Source organism: Melopsittacus undulatus, chromosome 4 (assembly GCF_012275295.1).
Source record: "Melopsittacus undulatus isolate bMelUnd1 chromosome 4, bMelUnd1.mat.Z, whole genome shotgun sequence".
Classification (NCBI taxonomy): Eukaryota; Metazoa; Chordata; class Aves; order Psittaciformes; family Psittaculidae; genus Melopsittacus; species Melopsittacus undulatus.
The window spans coordinates 68,331,058-68,346,652 of record NC_047530.1 but is presented as its reverse complement, the minus strand read 5'-3'; the positions used below and the strand labels follow the sequence as shown (position 1 = coordinate 68,346,652).

The window sequence follows — 15,595 nt, the reverse complement described above, 5'->3', positions numbered from 1 at the left end:
TGAGACTGTGATAGAGCTGACTGTAGAAAATGGTGTTTTCTGCTCAGGGCCACGAAGTTAGTTATATTCTGTGAGAAAGAACAGTCCTCTCTCTGGCCAAATGCTGTGGGGGAAACATCATGTATTTAAATGTAAATTTAGGGAAGATTATTTTTTCAAGCTTTCTTAAGTTTTTCAAGTTACAGAACTATGTAGGGTGAGCTATGTTAAAGAATATTTTAGGAAGAAGATATTTAGATGCTATAGTTCATAAGATGGTTTCTAGGAAAAAGAACTAGAAATCAGAGGAAAGTTCATTCAGTATTAGTAAGTAAAGAGGAAATGTACCCTAAACACTTTCAGTTTGCCCTGTAGCTTTGTGATTTAATGCAATCCATAGAAGAAGTTGGACAAAAATAAGCAACTTGGTGACAGAGCACCCTTAGTGGGTGTACATAGTCTCTTAACCAAAAAAGTTGTTTATGGTATCATCTGGGGCTTTAATTTCTTCAGTAGTTTTAATGGTGTTAGATTAGTGCTTACTACTTAAGGGATACAAAATGAGCTGCAAAAACTCTGTCCTTGCATAATACAGATTTAGCTGTGAGGAGAGGGAAGGAGAATGGATTGGGCAGGATGGAAGGGAATATTTTAGATGTTTGGCCTCACTAACTACAGAAGGAGGGAGGTCTGGGTAGGAGAAGTGGGTGAAGAAAGGGGGAATGAGTGGTAAAGAATGGTAAGATTTTTAGTTGTATCTTTAATTCAGTTCCTTAATATGTTTGGAGTCATGATGACAATCTCAAATTACATGAGGTTGTTTTTTTTTCCCCAAACCCATTTCTCGTTTGGTGGGTGGTTAGAACTGATTGTATGGCCCCAACTTTATCATCTGAGCCAACATTTAATATTTGCTTTCTGTACAGAATTATTTTCCTCACGTATTTTCACACTGGAATTTTTATCTGCGAAAACAAGCAGCATGCATTACCAACATAATGAGTTAATGTTGGTAATGTGAGCTGAGCCAAGGGAAAACGGTATCCCAATCTCCATCTGGAAAACTAAACAGCCATTTAAATTCAAAGGCATCAAAAGTCAGCTCATTTTAGAAGCCTGGCTTGGGACATAGGGGTCCCAGTTTTAATCCTCCCCCATCAAATTTCCGTGATGAATGCCACTGTGATCCTACAGATTGTGATTTCATTACCCTGCAGAGGACTGAGACAGCACAGCAGAGTGGAGCAGGAGTGTATACTGTCCCTTTTCTGAGGCATTTCCTATTTGCTTTTCCAGCAGGGGTTTCTCCCTTGCATGAGTGGGTCTGCTGCCTGCGAAGGGCTGGGAAAGTCTGTGTCATTGTTTTTTCTTGGTTGTACAGAATGATGGCCTTGCATTTCAGGTGCCCTTTGTTTTAAAGGTGATGAATATTTACAGCCTTGCTGGAAGGACAGAATGCAGATTTCTCTTTCCAGTCTCAGGGGACCACCCATAGTAATAATTGCTGCCTAATTCCTAATTCTCTGTATATGTCAAAATTCAGAGGGAGAGTACACAGAGCAAATTCATCCATGACCAGCTCTATACTTTTGTCCCTGTGTGTATATAGAGAGATAAAATAGTCCACAAATCAGAGGTTTTAAAAATCTCTTTATTAAAATACACATGAAAGGTCATTAAAATACATGAAAGGTGATGAAGCTGCAGTATTTATCTGCCAACAGTAAATATCATTTTCTTGTGCAAACACTCACCCACCACACTTTGCTGTGCAGAATCCGTTTGAGTTTGCCTGTGCTAGCATGTTGACTTCATAGGAAATTAATCTAGAGCCACTAGGAATAGTACTGTGAATTTTCCCATTGCAAAAAGAGGTTTATGAGTTTCAGAAAGTCCTTGTGCTGTTTCTATCACAACCTTAAACACTTTTTTCTAATTTAATGATAGATATAAAGTGATATTAAAAAAATCCCAGGCAGTGCATCTAAGCAAATTTATTTTGCGTCTGCATTACAAAGCTATCTTTAAAACCTGTAAATATTTCAGTTGTTCTCTAGGTCCTGTTTTCATTCTCATTTCATAGCACAGAGGGACCCTCCCCACCTCTTTTTCCCTTTTGAATGTCCGGGCTGAAAGGCTGGATTTAAACAACCTGATTCTGAAAGCCTTTTTATTTCTTTATTTCAGTTTTCTTAAAGTCAGTACTGAGGTGCCAGTGTGAGTTGTCATGAAAGGTTGAACTTGATGATCTTTTCCAACCCAGTTGATTCTATGATTCTATGAAATCTCTAAATTTGTGGCTTTGGGTTTTTAAAGTTTATTATCTTAAAAAAGAAAGTGAAATGAAAAATCTTCCTCATTTTGGAGCCTCCAGTTCAGCATTTTGATGCAGACACAGTTCGAAGCATCAATATTTTTAGTTACCATAGCAGACTGCATTGCCTCCAGTTTTCACTGGCATGGCTTAGGAGTTTTGCCTTATCAGTCTTGTTTGACAGACTAATACAGAGCACTTGCTGAAAACGCATAGAGTGTCTTGTTATATATTTTCCCAGCTCTTAAAGAGCCCTGCGTGGTTAAGGAGCAGCAGTAGTCTGTACCAGCATGATGCTGTCCTCCAGACTGCTGGACCAGGCAAATAGGAGCTGCATCACTGAACATCTAAATGTTGTGTAGCTCTAATGAGATGACAGAAGCTAGCTAATACGTTTTAAAGATGTCAAACAGTATGTGTGGTATGAGCTCATAAGTTTTTAAAAAACATTAATTAAATGTACTGTCCAGTAAGTTTTACAGAAGGATTTGTTTTCCTTTCCTTAGAAGGATTCCTAATAGTTTTTTTGTTTATAGGGGTGCTGTCTACTGATTTAAGCCCAAGGCATAAAGCCATTTATGAACAGGACTAATAGCATATCATGTCTATGCATACTGCTTAATGGTATGTGCACAAGTCCTCAGGTGGGGTTCTTTTCGTCTGGTTAGAGATTTCATTTGTAGAGAGGCACGTATCCCCAAACTGCAATAATACGGAGGGCCATCTTTATCTTCTAAAGGCAGAAAACTCAGAAACAAGGACAGAAATTGTCTATATTAGGCCAACTTCTAACACAGTTCTTAGAAACTCCCACCATGGAAAAGAAAATGTTTGTTTTTAACACTGAACATAGAGCATTTTAACTTCTCTTCCTCTGTGCCTACAGCTAACCATGAAAGAAATAAGTTTTAGAAGTGTCTTTTAAATGGTTTGCATAACTGAAGGTGCTCAGTTGGGACTGGAAGAGAACTGCTTTACAGCAAGGTGACTTTACTGAAACATTCATGGTTTTGTATTTGCTTACACAGTATTGGTAACCTTAAAGTATTTCTTTTAAAAAGGAACAAACTGAGTCTGTTTGTCAAGAAAAGATGGTTATGCTTCATCTAGAATTCCTTACTAATTTACAAAATTACTCTGATTCTGGAGAAAAGCTCAGTATATTGAATGCATTGCATATTTATTTTGATGTCACTTTGGAAGGCATAAGTTGCTGTCGAGTGGCCACATAAGGCTGATAAATTCCTGAAGCTTTGGTTTATATGAGTATAAAGGTGATGTTGAAACATACACAAGTTACCTGAATAAATGTGCTGAAAGTGTGTTTTCATTCTACATTGAGGCACAAACTGTCAACTCTAAGTGACTTTCCAAGAATGTGTTCTTCCCAAAGAGGCAAATTAAATGCTGGTCACTAAGTAGTTTCTGAAATGCAAAATTAAATGGAGCTGCAATGATTTAGCTGATAAGGCTTTTCCAAATGTGCAGAGCAAATATCAGCAGGGCCCCTTGCCTCAGTCTCTGCCTCTGCAGAGAAGGCATCCCTTAATTTGCAAAAATACATTTTTTTTTCAGATTTGCATAATTAAGTATTTCCGTATTTCACACTTCACTCAGCCCTGGGAAAAGTGTTTTTAAATCCAAAATAGAGGTAATATTTGGCAAGGAATTTAAGGAATTGATAAGTATGTTTTCCCCAAAATCCTGTTACCTGGGAGCTGTACCCATATACTTGGCTCAGGGGACACTCCAGTAGTAGCGGGTTTGAGGTATTATATGTGAAGTCTGTGATATATCTGAGGGTGCTTTGCTTGCTTGCAGCCAGCCCGTAACACAAGTCTGGGGGAGCTCTCTGCATATGGCATGCAACTTTCCTACAGCACATGGGTTTGAGGGAGGCTGATTGCTGCTACTGATATGTTCAGCCCATGTGCTGCTGTTTGGTGGGCTTGGAGCCTGAATTTGTCCTGAGGAAAGGGCAAACCAAGCTTCATATTTTGAAACACAGTTGCATTATCTTTTTTCACCTGTTGTTCATGTCTGGTATTGTATGGTAATCTGCCTGAATGTAAAAAGTTTTATTCCACTGAGACTGGACTGGTGGCTTTTCACTGAACTTACACAGCCATGCTTGTGCCAAAAGCAATGGTATATTTGGATTTTGTTTTCTTTTTACATGTTAATTTGAATGTTTGCTTGTTTGTGTGCTTGTTTAATATGAGTCTACTGCTTGGTTGGAAAATACATCACAATTGTAAACTGTTCCCTGTGGCTTGCTCACTGGTGAATGCTCAGTTTTAAATGTCTTTTGGGGCGTGCTGAATGATCTTAACCAATTATTCTGGTTTTGGGAATGGATTTAACATAGAGAAAAAATCTTAAGTGGAAGACATTTGACTTTTAACTGAACGCTTTGATAATTAGTATGTCTTCAGGTACAAAAGGGTGTGAAATGTGAAGGTTGTCCTGAAATACTGTGGATTATGAGTTTGTGAAGATGCTGTCTGTAAAAAGGATGGAAGCTTGAAAGGGGATTTTTCCCTACATTTACTGACCTTGTGCATTACATTCCTGGTTAGGTAGAGTATGATGAAAGGAAACTAGGCTGGAAAAGAAGCTTGAGGTCTATAGGCAGTGGTTTTAGGTATTAGTGAGGACTTCAGGTTTTTCCACACAACACTCTACCTTGTGCTTTGTGAAATAGGTAGTTTGATGTGGTGGGGTTTTTTGCTGTTTGGGTTTGGTTTTTGTTGTTGGTTTTTTGCAGTGGGTGGGTTGGTTGGTTTGGTTTTTTTCTTTTGGGGGGGGGGGGGGGTGTTTTGTTTGTTTTTTTTTTTCCTAGGGTTGTAATGTAATTCTGTAGAATATAGTGTTTAATGGTGGGGGAAAAAACCCTGAGGGAGATAATTTTAGCCTTTCCTGTAGCAGGGTGAGCTTCCCATATACTTTGTGGGAAGCAGTCAGACACACCAGAAGAAAATAGTGTGCCAGAAGAAAATAAATGGGAGAGTTCTGATTTTTTTAATTATTTAAAAAAAAATAAGTCTTCCTACTGCTGGGAGCCTGAAAATGTCATTGATCAGGTCAGTTGTTGTTTTTCCCTGTTAAGATCAGTTGGAGAAATTCCCTTTCCTGTTAGCTACGGGCAGGGTGAATGCTATAGCCAGTGTATGTTCTCCTTACCCAGGTTTCTGACAAGTAGGTGCTTGTTTAAAATAAAAAGTTTTACTGTTTGCTCAAAGTAAGATGCAAATGAGTAAATGCTTCTCTCTCCCATCTGTCTGCACCTTTGTATTTTTGAGAGCAACTAACTTAATATCTTTTTTTATTGTTAGTCTATGGAGTTGGTTTTCAGCTTATGATGAATATTTTGAGCTGTTTGTTGCCGACTATGAATATTAAGTGCAGAAAAGAAACACATACAAATTAATAAGCCAACCTCTGGAACTTTTCATGGGATCCTTTGAGCAGGTAAAATAGGATGCTAGTAGCTAGTTATGATAAATGCTGCTAATGACAGGCAATTGGAAGATGCAGTAAATCACAGGAGCAGGTGAGATGCTCATGGCAGTGTCACCCGCAGCAGAAAACTGCTTTTTCCACAAATTCTTCCTTCAGTTTAAGGGAAAACCAGGCATTGTTTGTTTGTCCTTAACATAGGTATAAGTGTAATTTTGCTTCAGATCCATTTCAATGGGAAAGGAAGCAAAACCATTTCAGTAAATGATACATTGGTCTCGTATTCTGTAGGCATAAATAGCAGTTATTTTGCATGGGATGAATGCCATTAGTGTGTTGTTTGCTGTTAGTGGTTCACCTCTTATTAAATTCCTGACACTCTGCAGATGGTAAAGGCAGAACTACTGGGAGATTTATATTTGATCAATAGAGCTGAACTTTCTTCCCTGGAATCTGTATTTTTTTGTGATCTGTATGATTATTTTTGTCTCTTTTCTTGTGGTTTCCGAGCCAGATACGGGTTAAATTTTCATCTAAATTATTAGCTGAGCTCATCCCCACTCTGCAGTCACATACAATGGTGAGTTCTCTCAAAAGAAAAGAAAACGAAACCCAACAAAACTTGAGGTGGATGAGAGACATCAGCTGCAGACAGTGGGTCTGACCCGGAAAGGCTATATGCTAACTCTTGCTGGGATGTCTACTTGGGCTTCTTAGCTGCACCCGGTCAAAGCAACAATGTTGTTGCTTCAAAACTTTCTTGCTCTTCGCAAGTCTAACCATTTGACTTGATATTATGTTTGCCTGCTTATTTTATTGTTGGTTAACCAGTTTTCTTTCCTTTATCTTGTATATGATGGGATCTCCGCTAGACAGAGGTAACAGTGGGGGACAGTTGTGTAGCTGGCCCCTCGTGTGGTGGTGTTTGTTGGTGGTTTTTCCTAAAACCATTCCTAAATTCAGCCTTGCTTTCACCATGCTTGTGTGCTTGCATGACCTGGTTTCTGTGGAATAACCTCATCCATGCCTACTCTCCTATATATTAATTTCCTTTTCCTTTGTGTGTGTGGGTACCTTCTCCTGCTATGTTCTTAAAATGGGTCACCAGTGTGGATTTCCTAACAATGTTATGGATCCTTTTCAGTCTTTGAAGGCTCTGTAAATCAAAAGGACTTGGATTTTTGGCTTAGTAAGGGATATGAGCTGATAAAACATGGAATTTTCTATTAAAAGAACATGTTGAAAAATAGCTGGAGAGAGATAAAGATGGTATCGCTCCTGGTCTTCCTAGTGAGCCTGCTAAACCCACTCCTGAATCATGTGTTTCTGATAACTTTGATCATACTTCATATTAATGTGAAATAGTTCTTTCTTGGCTACTGCAACAACAGAATATAACTGCAATGCTACTAGCGAAATACGATAATGTCCTTTTTTAATCCTAAGAAAACAAATGATTTTTGTAACAAACTTAAAGATTCAGACAATTTTAAGCAAAATAAACGTAATTTTATTTATCTGTATTTCAGCTAGGCTAAACCAACTCATTAATATTGTGCAGTTCCTTATCCCTCATTGAGATGGGGAAGCACTGATCTTTGCAGAGCGTTGCTGACAGATTTGAAGGCTGGAAAAGGTCCACTGAATATGAATGGAGATAGTAGGGGTGTGTGTATGGAATGGTTTGTTGGTGGTAAGGATGCAAATAAAGCCTTCCATTTCTCTATCTAATCAATTGCTTTATTTTTTTCTTTCTGGGGTGTGGGTCATATGAATAAATAGAAATTATCCCAGGAACGAGAGAAGTTTGCCGATGAGGACAGCATATTTTATGCACTTGGAGAATGTGGACTCATTTCTTTTTCTGACTACATCTTCCTCACAACGGTCCTTTCCAGTAAGTACAGTGGGTTTTTTCCTCTGCAGTTACTGCTTTTTTAAGTTTTGAAGGTTTACAAGCAATGAGTTTGCTATTGTTGTCTACATACATTTCCTTAAAAGGAATTCTTGATTGCCTGAAATGCAGGCTGAGTGAATAATTGCTATTGCTTCATCTAGTTTAGACTTAGCTTCGAGTGGTTCAGAAATGTAAACAGATTGATGACTTCTGAAGATTTCTTGTTTTCAAATGTGGCAATTTTTTTTAATGAGTAATTTGACCTGCTGTTCAAAACTGTAAATGAAGATGTGTTCTTGAGTTGTGTTTGTATGATATTCTAGTATTTGGATGAATACTGCTTTCCAGCTCTTCACTGGTTACCAATCTGTTCAAACTCTCTTCTCCAGTTGTATTTTCACTTGGGTAAGCTCAGGCTTGTGCATGATGTAATGTGATGTGAAGACAAATTAAGCTGTTTACATTTCAACAAGTATCATTAGATACCTTCTGTCTTTTCACCCTGCTGCACTTGACTTGCATTTGTGATATTTCTGTGATCTGCTAATCTGTTCCAGTAAAGTCTTCTGCACAAGTGCTGACACTTAAAAGTTTGCTTTGTTGGCAAGAAACAGTGAAACTGAAGCCTTTGGTAATGTCAAACAGCATTTCTAGACTTTCTTCATGGGGAAAAGCAAACTCAGAACCTCATTTACAGGGGTTCTGTAGCTGCTTGGAAGTTGCTGCATCACAAAGGCCACAGAAACTCTAGTTATTTTTCAGCCCTGTTAGAAAGTGTGGGGTGATGGTTTATATGCCACTGTCCAAATGAGCTTGGGACATTTTATTTTCAGACTTTCAAAAAAAAAAAAAGAAAACTTGGCCATCTGATCTTGTAAGTATCTGTTTTATGGTGACCTTATTGTAGGACTTAACATGCAGAACACTTCCTGGTTTACTGTAGACCCTTATTGCCCTGTGCTGTTCAAGGGAGTCAGCTGGGTAATTCACTTAGGTTTTGTAAAAGCAACAGGTGCTTTATTTTTTTCCCTGTGCTCTTGCTTGCTGTAACATGGACAAATGAGAGATAGCTCTTCATTTACTGAGGATCTATTACGAGGGAGAAGCAAGATTCAAGGTCTTGTTTCTTGGCAAATGGACATGATAGGGTAAGACATGTGTGACCTTCATGTTGTGAAAACAAACACTAAGAGATAAAGCTAGTTCAAGGCAGGGAATTTGGTTTAGGATTTCAATCTACACTCCTTTTTTTTATTTTTTATTTATTTTCAATTTTTTGACAGTCTCAGAACGGACTCCTCAGACTTTGGCTGTTCCTTTCTTACATCACTTTAGCCTGTGCTGAAATTATCTAAGGTATTTTCACTTGTGTAATGAGGGCTTCTCATCTGAGTCACAAGGGACAATGAACTCCAAGCCTGTAGTATTGCATTACTCAGTATGGTTTAGAAAACACTTGTGCCCTTGGCTTTATGGCTTTGCTGGTGGTGAGCAGCCCCTAATCAAGTATTCAGGGTGCAAAATTATTTTCAAGTCCTTCCACAGGCAGCAGTAAGTGAAATTGTTCCTGCTTTGGTTTAATTTCTTTGTTCTGAGAACAAAAGAAAAGGGACCTCCTTGTGTTAGAGTAGCAGGCAGCCCTGGTCTGGAGGGCTGCGCAGGAGGGACAGGTTTTTCTCCTCTTGTTCTTGGGCTTTTAAACATGTTCACAATTACTGGGAAAGAATTGAGTGGTGTGTACTTTGAGGAATGGTGTGAAGGGTGGGCAAGGAAGGAGCTTTCAAAAAGGAAAACCACAAAAAGGCAATAAAAGTGTTCTGGGACTCTTAGGCTGACTGGTAGGTATTTTGGGAGTTTGCTGAATAGTTACTGATGATGGAGGAATGTTTCTGGAGCCTACTGTCAAACAGTGATTCCCCAGAGGAAGAGTTTTGATATCATTTTTAAAGTATTTGCTTTTATGAAAATAAAGCTCCCAAACAAACCTTGCCCTGTGGCTACATTGAAAATACACTGTTATGCCACACTGGATTACTCTCCTACTGGTAAGCACTACCTTCCAGGAATACTGTAGTTTATGTTTGGGTTTGGGTTTTTTTCCTCTGGGAAATAAAAGGGAATGAGGAAAATATATCTTCAACCTGACAGTTGTTTTTCTTGCTTTGTGCTTAAATAACTGGAACATGAAGGAGGTACCTGGATAAGATTGAGCTGTAGATTACATCAAATAGCTAAAAGTCACTAATTATTGAGAAAGGAATGTGGTGTATTGAGGACTAAAGCAGTATAATCAGAAGTGGGGAGTGTGAGATCAGCTCTGGGGGTGGGAGGCAGCAGGGAGAGGTGCTCCCCTGCTCTGTGCTCAGAAATAATAGGTGGAAATCAGTCGTGTTCTGGTCTGGCTTACTGAACTCAAAACTGATCAGTGATGACCTCTGAAAACAAGAAAATCAAAGGGCTCTGTGTTACTGTGCTCCTTGGGAGGGTTGTGCCCAGCAAGTCTGCTGAGATGGCTCCTGCCCATCTCCCTGGGTCTGCCAAAAGCACTGCTGGGCTTTGAGTTTTTCCCAAAGCTTTCCATTTAATTAGTTTTTGCAGCTTGAGCTGAAGCTCACTTCACTTGTATTCTCTGAAACATGGACCATGTGGCACCTGCCAGAGAGGGAGAGGAGGAGAAAGGGCTGGAGGCTTCATCTGTATGTTGCTCACAGAAAGAAAGCTGTTTGCATATTGCACAGAAAACTAAGTCTGTCACCGTATCTTATTTACAAGTGATTTTTCACTCCAGCACTGCCTGTTCTTGTCAGTTGCTGTGTTTCTGTGAAAATGTCTTTTTGAAACAACTAATAAAATAGCATTTAGCAGCTTCAAAAAGACAACTTTCTGTTAAAGGCAATGGGAACTGATAAGCCTTAAGGATACCTCATGGTTTCTGTTGCTTCAATCGCTCCTTGTTTCTTGGGGAAGAGGTAGAAAGATGAGCAAAACATGGGATAAGCAAAATGTTGATGGGATTTCCTCAGGGTCCTTCAAATGTCATACGAAAGCAAAGACATCGCTTCTCTGACTAAAGAAGTTTTTGCTTTTGAACTTGCAGAGCAGGTGGAGGAAGGAGAGAAAGAGCTTTTCTGTCACCAGCTTCAGAGCAAACGTGGTCCATTGTTCAGGCTTGCTAATGCCTACTTGATTAACAGGTACCAAAGGGGCATTAAAAGAATAAATTGGCATTGTTTTCATAATTGGACTGTCGCTGGACTGTCCCAGCCCTGGAAGGATGCTTAAATAGCACTGGCTCTAGCCAAAGTAATTACTTTCTTGTCAGGACTTTTGGAGCAGACCTCCGGGTCCTTTTTCGTTCTCCTGTTTATTCTTTCTAGAGCATGGCATGCTGCCATCCCTTACGAGTACTAGCCTGCAAGAAGCCTCTTGCCTAGGATAGATTAGCTCTTTTTTTATTGTTATTGCTGTTGTTTTCTTTCCCCTGGGTAGGAAATATATCCCAAACCATCTAGCTCTGGAAATTATTTTCTAGCCAAATACTGAGCACTGTGCAGGTCCCTGTGATGCAGTTGGCACTACATATCCTCCCACACTGCTGCACATAGGTGATGTGATCTTGAGGGTCTGTTTGCATTATGGCTATTTTGAATATGTATTGCCAGCTGGCACAAATGTCTTCAGCCTCATTCCCTGCCACAGGTGAGATCTGTTATCTTGCAAACAGTGTTTTAATCCTGTGAAGCAGCAGTAAGTGCTGCAGGGCTTGTTTCTGCAGGAAAAGAAGTTATAAGGTTGCTTTGAGTTTGTTGGATTTTCTTTTTTTTGTGGTGCTGTTCATGTTAATTTTATCTTTAAACTTTCAAGACCCTCTTTTTAGCTACATGCATATATGTGGGTCCATCTCAGCTACACTGGTGCAGGGACGTCTTCAGTACCTTTCTGCCAGCCCAGTCACTGTGTGGGATTTCTGAGATGTACCTGAGCAGCACAGAGGTCGTCTTCCAAGGCATGTCCCAAGTTCCAAATGTAAGCGTGGTTACTTCATGTCAGACCGAGGGCTGTCTGGCAGCATCCCACTTCGGCCATGGGCTGGTAGCTGTGCTGAAGAACAGAAACTGGACAGATTTCTTAGAATTAGTAGTTTGGGATCTTCCCAAGCAGAGCTGGATCTCTCTGGCTTGAAAACCAGTGTTAGGGAATAGGATGCTCTACCACCCTCTCTGCCTGCAGTCTTTGTTCAGCTCTTCACCCCTTGCATTTGCATGATGTGGTGGGCTGATGAATCTCCACCAGCCTCCTGTATCACAGAAGACAGTAAATTTGCAGTGGGAAAGGACTACTCTGCATGTAGCAGTTCGTAGCCTTATTGACATGTTCCAGAATTACAGAACTAGGAAATAGAGTAGCCATATCCCAGAGCCTGCAGATGTTTGGGGTGTCCTGTTTCTCCAGGGGTTCTCTGGAGGGTGCAGCTTCTAATGACATTTGTCTGGAGCTGCCATTTCCACAGGTTTTTCCATGTCCTTATTTCAGGAGTCATTTAAGAGAGAATCTTGATTTCCAGCACTGTTATACAAGTCATGTGGCAACTGCTGAGAAGCTGTTGAAAGGTAAGTCTTGTACGCCACCTGAGGCACTGTCACATTCTCTCAGATCTCTGAAACTGAGGCGTATATTTGACGTTAAAAACAAAATACAAAATTTGGTATTAAAATTACACAGTCTCTTTGGTTCATAAGTTAAGAAGCAAAATTAAAAAGTTAAGCAGCAATAGTATTTTTTCCTTAATTTTATTGCTTAAGTAGAAGGGAGATGAAAGATGAAAAATGGCATTATCTGGGACATCACTCCAAGGAAAAATGTACTGCATGCTTGACACGAATTTCTGCATCTGGAGGTAGCAAACTGTCATGGGACAACTTCCCAAAGGGTGGATCAGAGCATCTCTTCACATTGCTGATCCTTTAGCTGTTCCTTATGCTCTGTCTGATCCATGTTCTTCTGTACACGATGGCAGTTTATTTTGTTTTTTACCTGTCAACTGTACTAGTTAACCCCTTATTTCTCTTCTGTTGAGCACCTGACACTGTCTGTGGTGGCAGTGTGGGCATGTGCAGCTCAGTAACCTTGGAGCTTGGTACTCGAGTAGAGCTTGAATCCACATGTCTGGGTTTAAACATGTGAACCCTCAGCATGGATTCAGAGTGAGGAGCTAACACAAGCTTGATATCTCTTGGTCTGGGTTGTTCAGAGCCTTTCTCAAAGTTAGCAGTGGTGATGTTTTTACCTTGCATGACCAGCAAAAAAATAGTTGGTGGGATTTGGATTTGTTTTCTGAAATAGTGGAATAATTTGAAATGAAAATACATGCGGCATTAGGATGGTTTAGTGGGGTTTTCCCCCATATATATTGTAGCTGGGGCTCAGCCATCTGTATTCTATGGGTGGTTTGTGCCCTATGAAGCTGTAACCCTGTTTTCAAAAAAAATAAAATGAAATCAGAGCATTTAAAGATGAATTCTGTGAAAGAACGTCATCTTTCTCTATTACCGGTGCAGTTGCTAACAATGAACTAGATAGTGATGCTGAGCTGCAGGCTGTGGTTTTGTGAGGGTGAGCTCATCTATGACCCTGATTCTTTCCATCAGACAGAAATGTTCTAATTCAGAAAGGTACAGAAACATTTCTCAGCTAAAATACTGCTGTGCAAAGTGAGACAGAGTAATGACCATGTTGATTCATGTAACTTAAGGGGGTGGGGAGGGGAAATTTAATTAATCTTTGGCTGGAGGAAAAGGTAAGCTTTTTTTTATAATGCTGTGGCCTTAAAGAGGAAAAGAAAAAATACAGCTGCAAGGCCTGAGCATCCATCTTTCTATATGAAAATCTGTCTGTACTTCAGGAGAGGACTGTGTTAATTTGTAATTGATTGTGAGGAGACATTTCATTAGTTTCAGGGTACTGTGACCTTTGCACATATGTATTTTTCTTAATTTTTAGATAGATGGGCAATAAGTATTCATAGGGTATTTAATTCCTAGTGACTAACTTTCCTCAGAATAACTCCCCAGCTGAATTCTCAATCTTTCTTCCCACACTGGTGTTGCTTGGGGTGTTACTGGGCTTTGAGGCCAGTATGGGAGGCTAGAGCTGTTTTGTGTTTGAATTCCCACTGAAGATGAGAAATGTCAGGGTTTTCAAAGGAGCAGCCAGAAGTTTTACGTCCTTAGGTAACATCACCAAAACCCACCCTACTTTGTCAAAGAAATTCTCAACTACACCTGAATGGAGCAGTGTTTATTCTCAAAAAGGGTGTTAAAAATAGTTTTCTTCAAATGTGGTACCTCTGCTCGAGGTGGGTGTTCTACAGACAATTTTTGTGAGTATTGAGCTTGGTGGGAAGAGAAGATCACATGAGCACAAAAATAGTAAAATGTGGCTTTTCTCATCAGTGAGCATTTATTGTCTTTCAAGAATGCATTGCTTCTGGTGAGAGTAAATGGCAGTAAAGAGCAATTGAGTGCTACAAATTGGTCCATTGAATAATTGAAAATAGTTGAAAATGACATAATTGACTTAAAGATGCCTCATCAACCCATCTAATCCCTCAGATGTTCTCTGGGGCTTTATACTGATGGATAGAGGGTTTTTTTTCAGTATGGTCAGTGCTGCTGCTTATCATCTGCTTGTCTGGTTGAGGTTGGTCATCTTCATAATGTTATTATGTGGCTTTTTGCTTGTATTATTGCCTTTGTGTTCCATAATGTTTCATTTGAACAGATAAGTTAAGAAAAATATTAATTGTCCTTTGCACTAACTCCCTGGTTAGTTGAAAAGCAACTTGGTGTGTAGAGCTGATGGACCTATAGATCTATGGAACAATTTCAACCTGATCTTTTTAGCTACAGTTACAAGTATCTCAAAGCTAAGAGTACGTAACTTATTATTTGGCATTGTTGTGGGCTCCAGTACCATATGTTCATGTTAATTGTTTGGAAGAATCATTAGGAAGTCATATACTTCTGAACACCTACAGACTAGAAATAAAACTAGAAAAGAAGCTGCAGTTGCTCTGACCAGTTCCTGACTCATTGCCCAAAGGAAATGAGATGCAATGAAACATCTTGATTCTTAATAATGTCCAAAAGGACAAGGCAAGGAGATAGCTCACAATATCAGAGAGCTGAAAATGCAGCAGGGCACTTGGAGAAAGAGCAGAAATGGTTTTCCCTTATAAAGGCAGTCACTGCACTGTTTTAAAGGTAAACAGTCCTTTAAGTGGTTTTAATAACCATTGCAGGAGGAATATTACATTCATTTTGGTGTGTTTTAATTAAGGAAGCAGTGGGGAAATCTGGAGACACTGCAGTCAAGAATGGTAAAATTGGGGGCAGAATAAAAGTTGGGGGTAAGGCTAAGTGTAACTAGGCAAACTGGTATCTGCTGCTCTATGGTCTGCAAATTTCTGAAAAAGGTAAATACAAGAGGAAGAAGAAAAATGAAGGTTGTAAAGGCTGATGTAACCGTGAGTAGTGGGGCAGGATGGGCAAGGGGAATCAACTGCCATTGGGATGACTCTTCCTCAATAAATCCTGAGCAGAGATGTCATGCCCAAGAGAAGAGGCAGAAATCATATTGTTTGGGACCAATACATTCAGGGACATGCATCTTAATGAACATTTCCTCCTGAGCAGGAGTGAGATGAACTAATTGTCTTTGGTGCCCTCTGGTTTCCCTGGTTCACATTCACATTTGTTGGATATGTGTCATTACAAGTAATTGGAGTTAGATAGGCAGATCAGAGGAAGAAAGGGGCTGTGTCACTTATTAGCTAACGGGTTGAAGTAATTAAATTTGCCAATTTAAAGCTACTTTCTTTCCCTGTCCTTCGAAAATACTGACCATGCAGATTTTTGATGCTGAACTGTTCATTTTAATTTTGCAAG

The 15,595-nt window shown here is 39.6% G+C and overlaps 1 protein-coding gene across 7 annotated transcripts in view; it reads left to right on the top strand.

The window, feature by feature from the left end:
- Positions 1–15,595, top strand: part of MICU1 (mitochondrial calcium uptake 1) — a 112,257-nt gene that overhangs the window by 54,703 nt on the left and 41,959 nt on the right. For 5 of the 7 annotated variants that reach the window (XM_031053032.2, XM_031053037.2, XM_031053031.2 and 2 more), the window contains 2 exons: positions 6,267–6,332; positions 7,535–7,649. In XM_031053032.2, coding sequence (XP_030908892.1) covers positions 6,267–6,332; positions 7,535–7,649 — 181 coding nt within the window. Of the gene's footprint in view, positions 1–6,266; positions 6,333–6,624; positions 6,631–7,534; positions 7,650–15,595 lie in introns of all 7 variants that reach the window. The other 2 variants (XM_031053035.2, XM_031053036.2) reach the window with 2 other exon arrangements.